This window comes from Chiloscyllium plagiosum, unplaced genomic scaffold (assembly GCF_037043375.1).
Source record: "Chiloscyllium plagiosum isolate Xiang-an unplaced genomic scaffold, Cpla_swu_hap1 HiC_scaffold_3, whole genome shotgun sequence".
Classification (NCBI taxonomy): Eukaryota; Metazoa; Chordata; class Chondrichthyes; order Orectolobiformes; family Hemiscylliidae; genus Chiloscyllium; species Chiloscyllium plagiosum.
The window spans coordinates 152,767,022-152,775,635 of record NW_028270141.1 but is presented as its reverse complement, the minus strand read 5'-3'; the positions used below and the strand labels follow the sequence as shown (position 1 = coordinate 152,775,635).

Sequence of the window (8,614 nt, the reverse complement as noted above, 5' to 3'; positions counted from 1 at the left end):
ATACTGGTGATAGTTGTGGGCGTGAGAGCGGGAGGGAGGAAGAGCCGGAGCATGCGTGGAGAGCGCGGGGAAAGCATGGGACTCGGAATTTACTTCTGCGGGAGTATCAGGGGTGGGAGGAATGATGTGGAGATTTACGGCCGCATTATCAACTACTTGAAGAAATTTGGGCGAGTTTTTACTGAGCATATCGGCAGCCCGGATTTAGTGGAGAAAGGTAATTGAGAATGTTTGTTGGCGGAGACAAGTGCGTGAGGGCGAAATTATCGACCGATTGACCCACTTCTGGGAGAGCTTCAGTGAAAATGTCCGTTTTAAGGGCCACTTGAGAGGATTTGATTTGATTTGATTTGATTTGAGTTATTATTGTCACATACACCTGGGTACAGTGAAAAGTTCTGCTTTGAGTTCAGTCCACGCATTAGGGTAAGAGAACAGAGAAGGTATACAGAGAGCGAGTCAATATTTAATATAAAATTTGGGAGGTCTATTCAGAAGTTACATGAAGTTAGGTCACAGTCCAGCAGGTTTATTTGAAATCACAAGCTTTCAGAGTGCTGCATCTTCGCCAGTTGATGCAGCAGCACTGTGAAAGCTTGTAATTTCTAATAAACCTGTTGGGTTGGAACCTGATGTCACCTGATTCTGTCCACCCTGGCAGGTCCAAAGTCCATTAACAGTGAGAAAGAAGCTGTTCTTGAATCTATTCATATGTGTATACAAATTTATATTTTCTGCCTAAGGGTGGAGAGAGTGAAAGAGGGTATATATGGGGTGGGTGGGGTCTTTGATGTTGGATGCTTTCCCAAGGAAGGGTAGATGGAGTCAGTGGATGGAAGGCTGGTTTTTGTGATGGACTGAGAAGGGGGAGTGAGGTGGCCCTTTTTTTGAGTTGAAATAGGCACATCGCATGTGTGTGTTCTGTCTGCAAAAAAATGTGGTCCTGTGTCTTAATAGATGAAGCTTCTAATACATGCAAATTCACCACACTGACTAGCAATCCCAGTTTTGTTAAAATCATAGAATCTCTACAGTGTGAAAACAGGTTATTTGGCCCAACAAATCCACACCAGCCTTCCAAAGTGTATGCCACCCATTCCCCAACATTGCCCCCTGGCTAATGCACCTAACCTACACATCCCTGAAAACTGAGTAATTTAGCACTGCTAATTCACCTAACCTGCACATCTTTGAATTGTGGGAGGAAACCCACTTGGATACAGGGAGAATGTGTAAACTCCACATAGTCAGCCAAGGCTGGAATTGAACCCAAGTTCCTGGCTCTGTGAGGCAGTAGTGCTAACTACTGAGCCACCATGCTGCCTTTGTCTACTATTCTAAATCAGCTCAGCATCAGTAATTGAAGGGCTTTTGCCCGAAACGTCGATTTTTGCTGCTCGTCGGATGCTGCCTGAATTGCTGTGCTGTTCCAGCACCACTGATCCAGAATCTGGTTTCCAGCATCTGCAGTCATTGTTTTTACCATCAGTAATTGTCTCCCATGCCCCCTAATCTGGAATTCCTTTATAAACTCCTGTTTCTCTACCACCTTTTTAAGATCATCAAAGTAGTAGAAACAAAGTCAAAACGTTTGGTTCCATTTTTGATACAGATGAGGTGAAATATTCTGAAGTGTTTTTATGTTTAATGGCACCAGGTGTTGCTGACTAGATAAGCACTTGTCAAATAATAAATGTATTGCACAATCCCTGTGTCAATTGTCAATTTAAGATGCTGCATGAAAATATTAGAAGATCTGCTATTTAAATGACTAAAAGAGTGAAATTATAGTGCCTTGTGAACCAGCAAACATTATGTACTTCAAATATCACCAAGTTTATTATTCTGTCCAATGATAGCATTTTAATTTATTTACCTTCATGTCAACGCTCTTTTTGTTGAATGGAATGGCCATACGAAATATCTACAGTTGATTTCGTAATTTTCTGCACCCAGTTTCAGATTCTCATCTAATGGTAGACACCAATGTGAGTTTTTTCAAGTGTGGGCTGTTTGCTACAGTGGTACCTTGCTTGTTGTGAACAGCTAAAGGGATATTCTATATTCAGCCTTTGTACTTGCCATCACACCGGCACTGTACCACATTGCACTTTTGTCGGATAGGAGGAACTTCTTTTTGTGTTGACAACAGCAGCCTGTTCAGAATGAACACCAGTTGTGTTTCTACTGCGTAGTAGCAGCTTGAAACAGATAGCTGAACCTGCTACTCGAAACTGAAATTCTTTACCCATTCTGGATATTCTGAGGTAGACTGAGAACTTTGCAGGACTACAACTGAGTTTGCACAATCTACAATGCCAAAATTATTGGACCAGGCTGGCCACCATCTTTCATACACTGTATTTGAACACAAAGCTTCAATGATTAGCAAGTGCCTTGTACAGTACAGTAGTCCCTCTGTACTTGTGGAGGATACCTCCCAAGACCTACTGTGGAAGCCCAAAACCGCAGGTAGGTGCAAACATATTCATTTAAATGGGAAAATTACCCTTCCGGCAACCCCTTTGGCCCAGGTTCTGGAACGTTCCCTTTAATCTGTTTGGGCCATGGTAAACTGGTAGCTGAAACCGGCAAAACCGGCTCTGCGGATACGGCAGTCGCTCTGTATTAATGAGGTTGCTGATATGGCCGCTACTTGACAGAAACATTTTGACCTCTGAAAATGCAACACATGCTTACTATTGCACTGGAGAATTATCCTATTGCAGTTGTCTCTTGATTGGAACCTTGCAATTCGGGCAAGAGTGGTGTCAATTGAGCTGCATTGTTAGGAGTTGGGGGAAGAGTATGCTTTGGGTCTTGAGAGAGACAAGCTGGAATCGTGTTGTTGATGCCAGTCAGAGAGAAAGTGATTGTGAGGCAGCTCAGGGTGATTTTCCCTTTTGTGAAAAGGAGTATTCACATTTTTCTCAATGATGGATCACTTAGAGTCATCGAGCTGTACAGCATGGAAACAGACCTTTCGGTCTAACCCCGTCCATGCCGACCAGACATCCCACCCCAATCTCGTCCCACCTGCCAGCACCCGGCCCATATCCCTCCAAACCCTTCCTATTCATATAACCATCCAAATCCTCTTTAATGTTGCAGTTGTACCAGCCTCCACCACTTCCTCTGGCAGCTCATTCCATACCCGTACCACCCTCTGCATGAAAAAGTTGCCCCTTAGATCTCTTTTATATCTTTCCCCTCTCGCCTTAAACCTATGCCCTCTAGTTCTGGACTCCTTGACCCCAGGGAAAAGACTTTACCCTATTTACCCTATCCATGTCCCTCATAATTTTGTAAACCTCTATAAGGCCACCCCTCAGCCTTTGACACTTCAGGGAATACAGCTCCAGCCGGTTCAGCCTCTCCCTATAGCTCAAATCCTTCAACCCTGGCAACATCCTTGTAAATCTTTTCTGAATCCTTTCAAGTTTCACAACATCTTTCCAATAGGAAGGAGACCAGAATTGCTCACGCTATTCCAACAGTGGCCTAACCAATGTCCTGTACAGCCGCAACATGACCTCCCAACCCCTGTACTCAATACTCTGACCAAACGCCGCCTTCACTGTCCTATCTACCTGTGACTCCACTTTCAAGGAGCTATGAACCTGCACTCCAAGGTCTTTTTGTTCAGCAACACACCCTGGGACCTTACCATTAAGTGTAAAAGTCCTGCTAAGATTTGCCATCCCAAAATGCTGCACCTCGAATTTATCTGAATTAAACTCCACCTGCCACTTCTCAGCTCATTGGCCCATCTGGTCCAGATCCTGTTGTAATCGGAGGTAACCCTCTTTGCTGTCCACGACACCTCCAAATTTGGTGTCATCTGCAAACTCACTAACTGTACCTCTTATGCTCGCATCCAAATCATTTATATAAATGACAAAAAGGAGAGGACCCAGCACCGATCCTTGTGGCACTCCACTGGTCACAGGCCTCCAGTCTGAAAAAAACCCTCCACCATCACCCTCTGTCTTCTACCTTTGAGCCAGTTCTGTATCCAAATGGCTAGATCCCCCTGTATTCCATGAGATGTAACCTTGCTAATCAGTCTCCCAAGGAGGAAACCCACGCAGACACAGGGAGAACGTGCACACTCCACACGGACAGTTGCCCGAGATTGGAATTGAACCCAGGTCTGTGGTGCTGTGAGGCAGCAGTGCTAACCACTGTGCCGCCGTTTTCCAGCCGTTCCTTTACCTGTGAACATCTGCCCCCAATCAGCTTTCAAAAGTTCTTGCCTAATACTGTCAAAATTGGCCTTTCTCCAATTTAGAACTTCAACTTTTAGATCTGGTCTATCTCTTTCCATTATTATTTTAAGGCAAATAGAATTATGGTTGCTGGCCCCAAAGTGCTCTCCCAGTGATACCTCAGTCACTTGCCCTGCCTTATTTCCCAAGAGTAGGTCAAGTTTTGCACCTTCTTTAGTAGGTACTTCCACATACTGAATCAGAAAATTGTCTTGTACACACTTAACAAATTCCTCTCCATCTAAATCCTTAACACTATGGCAGTCCCAGTTGATGTTTGGAAAGTTAAAATCCCCTACCATAACCACCCTATTCGTCTTAAGAGATAGCTGAGATCTTCTTACAAGTTTGATTCTCAATTTCCCTCTGACTGTTTGGGGGGGGGGGGGGGGGTCTATAATACAATCCCAAAACTTGTTAATATTTAGAGTCTCTGATGTGTTGGTCTGTCTGAAATCTGTCAGCTTGTTGTGTATTTTAATTGATTTGTAAGTTAATGTTCATTCTTTATTTGGTAAATCGCAGGTGAGGATGGAGTGAAGTCTGGAGATAAATACATCCATGATCGAGATATGAAGTGGCTGCAAGAGGCTGATGGTAAGTTTACTTAGACACTCCTAGCCAATCTGTCCCAGGACAGCCATAGCACTGTCCAGCAAATTCCCACCCCATCAGTCCGGTGCGCAGCATGCATAAATTCTGGCAAACTCGGCAAGTCTGTTAGGGTCTATGGAGAGAGAAACAAAGTTATGTCTAGTTCTGAAGATGAGTCATAATGGACTTGATACATTATCTCGGTTATTGCTTGGACCTTCCAAACCACAGCCACTTCACTCTGGTAGGCCAAGGGAAGCAGATACATGGGAATACCTCCACCTGCAAGTTTCACTTGAAGTCACATACCACCCTGACTTGGGAATATATCACCATTCCTTCAATGATGCGGGGTCAAAATCCTGGAATTCCCTTCTAACAGCAGTTGATTCATGAAGGCAGTTCACCACCACCTTCTCAAGGGCAATTAAGGATGGACAATAAATGTTGGCCCAGCCAGTGACACCTTTGTCTCATGAATGTGTTTTAAAGAAAAAAGGAAACGGGCGAAGTCTCTTCCTGCTTTGGAGCAGAATCTAAGCTGTGGAGGTGGTGGAATTGGTGAAGCCACTCCTAGAGTACTGTGTGTAGTTTTGGCTTTGTTCTATCAGGAAATGTCTAGCTGCTGTAGAGACAGTGTATGGAAGGTCCATTAGATCAGTGCTGGGATGACAGTTGAATTATGAGGAGAGAATGACTGGATTAGGCTTGTATTTCAGGAGTTGAGAAAAATGACTGGTGATTTAATTGAAACATGTAGGATGGCACGGTGATAGTGGTTTGCACTGCTGCCTCTCTGCCGCAGAGACCCAGGTTTGACTCCAGCCTCGGACAAATGTCTCTGTAGAGTTTGCACATTCTCCTTGTGCGTAGATTTCCTCCCGGTACTTCAGTTTCTTCCCATAGCCCAAGTATGTGCAGATTAGGTGGATTGGCCATGCTCAATTGCCCTTAGTGATCAGGGATGTGTAGGTTAAGTGGATTAGCCTTGGGAAATATGGGGTTACAGGAATAGGTTTGGAGTGGAGATGAGCCTGGATGGGATGCTCATTGGAGAACTCAGTGGGCCAAATGGCCTGCTTCTGCACTGTTGAGATTCTGTGATTCTGTATAACGAACTGGAGCAACTAGACAGGGTAAATAATGAGAAAACAGTTCCTCCGGCTAGGGAATCGAGAGCTGGGGCAGTCGAGGTACATATGGCACAATTCTGCCCTTGGAGATTAGATCCCAGCACCTGACCCCAGCCATTCCTAGTGTGGTGTCCACAATGTTCATGCCTTGAAGTGGGGTCACAGAATGGAAAAGTTTGGGAAGTACTGATCACAGGGCCATAATTCCAGAATAAGAGGTCAGTCATGTCAGAGTGAGGTAATGAGATAGCTCTCCACTTTAAAGGGTTGTTAATCTGCAGATCACTCTGTCTCAGCATTGTTGATGCTCAGCCATTAGTAGAGTTCAGTAGAGAGACTGCAAGATTTTTGAGAATGGAGGAAGTAGCAGTGGTGGAGGGTCAGTCATGATCTTATTGAATGGCAGAGCAGACTCAACCAACCAAATCGTCTGCTCTGTATTCCATGTTCCTTTAAGATAAAGATTAACATCCCATTAGCTGTTTCATTGCAGTTTCTACCCAGCCCCTTGTCTAAATGATGTACACTTGGACTCCGATATCCCTGTTGTTCCTTCACAGTCTGTCACTATTTCCAATATTGTTGATCAATCTTTCTTGCATCCAAAATAGATGCCCTTACATTTCCCCATTTTGGACCCCAACACCTACACACTTGGCCAAAGTTTGGTGTGTACCTTGCGCCTTCCATCCACAACTTTCTGTGGTTACTTTCTATGCAGTGCTTTTTAATGTACACAGATCTTCTTGATAATGAAATGTCTTTCTCCTTGACAGTAATAGTGGCAGAGGTCACCCAGCCTTCCTTGGGCGTCGGTTATGAAATTGGAAGGGCTGTAGCAATGAACAAGAAGATTCTGTGTCTGTTCAGAACATCATCAAAATATAGTAAGTATTTACACCTTAAGCAATGGAAATCCTCTAACATGTGTTGAAGGACTTGGTACATGTTACTCAACATGGACAGTAGAGGGAGCACTAGTAAAGATAAATTGGCTTCCTGAACCAGAAACAATCTGGTTTGCTTTACAAGCTTAAGATGGAGACAGCCCTCAACAAATTACATTATTTGTAGCTCCTGTACTCAAAATCATAAGACTTATAAACTCAAGATTTCAGTTATTTAACTTGTTTCACAAGAGCAGGCAAGACTACCACTTATTGCCCATGCTAACTGTCATCAAGCAAGTAGTGGTGAGCCACCTTGAACCACTGTTGACAACCTTGTTACAATCTTATTAGAGACCATTAACATTAAAACAGGAAATCTGGATGCTCTCATTTAACCAGCAGTGTTGCACCATATCATTGCACCTCTTCTTAACTAGCTGTTCACAGAGAAATTGTATAAGAAAAAGTCAGAATTAATTTTATTTCCCTTTGCATTCCAGTCATATCTTTGTAAGATTCTATTTATTGGATTGTATTCTTCCATTAGCTGTATGGTTGCACACCCTTCCACTATTTCTTTGCAGGCCTCATGTTATGGATCCTTCACTCCTTCAGATTGCTGGTAGATGTCCAATTGCCTTCCCACAGCTTGCCAAGCCAACTCTGCTTCCTGTTTTCAGCTGCAATGCACTGTGATGACCACTGAAAAGTCCTTCCATTAGCAGTAAACTGTGTTCCAGTTGCCTGTCCTCTCATGAAATCCAATATTGCAAGCTTCTGTCAGCAAACATGGTCATACAGCATGGAAACAGGTGCCTTAGCCCAACTTGTCCACGCGATCAGTTTTCCTAGACTGAACTAGTCCCATTTGCCATCATTTGGTCCATATCCCTCTAAAGCTTTTCTATCCATGTACTTGTCCAATTGTCTTTTAACCTTGGAGTGCAGGTTCATAGCTCCTTGAAAGTGGAGTCACAGGTAGATAGGATAGTGAAGGTTGCGTTTGGTATGCTTTCCTTTATTGGTCAGAGTATTGAGTACAGGAGTTGGGAGGTCATGTTGCGGCTGTACAGGACATTGGTTAGGCCACTGTTGGAATATTGCGTGTAGTTCTGGTCTCCTTCCTATCGGAAAATGTTGTGAAACTTGCAAGGATTCAGAAAAGATTTACAAGGATGTTGCCAGGGTTGGAGGATCTGAGCTATAGGGAGAGGCTGAACAGGCTGGGGCTGTTTTCCCTGGCGTGTCGGAGGCTGTGGGGTGACCTTAGAGGTTTATAAAATCATGAGGGGCATAGATAAGATAAATAGACAAAGTCTTTTCCCTGGGTTGGGGGAGTCCAGAACTAGAGGTTTAGGGTGAGAGGGAAAAGATTTAAAAAAGACCTAAGGGGCAACGTTTTCACGCAGAGGGTGGTATGTGTATGTAATGAGCTGCCAGAGAAAGTGGTGGAGGCTGGTACAACTGCAAAATTTAAAAGGCATCTGGATAGGTATATGAATAGGAGGGTTTTAGAGGGATATGGGCCGGGTGATGGCAGGTGGGACTAGATTGGGTTGGGACATCTGGTCGGCATGGACATGTTGGACTGAAGGGTTTGTTTCTGTGCTGTACATCTCTATGACCATGACTAAATGTTGTAATTATACCCCCTCTACCACTTTGTCTGCCAGCTCGTTCCATACACACACCACCTTGTGTGTGAAAAAGTTGTCCTTAGGGTCCTTTT

General features: G+C 44.0%; 1 protein-coding gene across 2 annotated transcripts in view; it reads left to right on the top strand.

The window, feature by feature from the left end:
• The first annotated feature begins 51 nt into the window (after positions 1 to 51).
• dnph1 (2'-deoxynucleoside 5'-phosphate N-hydrolase 1) overlaps positions 52 to 8,614 on the top strand; it is a 53,782-nt gene continuing 45,219 nt past the window's right edge. Inside the window, exons 1-3 of one of the 2 annotated variants that reach the window (XM_043687362.2) lie at positions 52 to 217; positions 4,794 to 4,865; positions 6,772 to 6,882. In XM_043687362.2, coding sequence (XP_043543297.1) covers positions 52 to 217; positions 4,794 to 4,865; positions 6,772 to 6,882 — 349 coding nt within the window. The remainder of the gene's footprint in view (positions 218 to 4,793; positions 4,866 to 6,771; positions 6,883 to 8,614) is intronic. The other variant, XM_087984476.1, reaches the window with a different exon arrangement.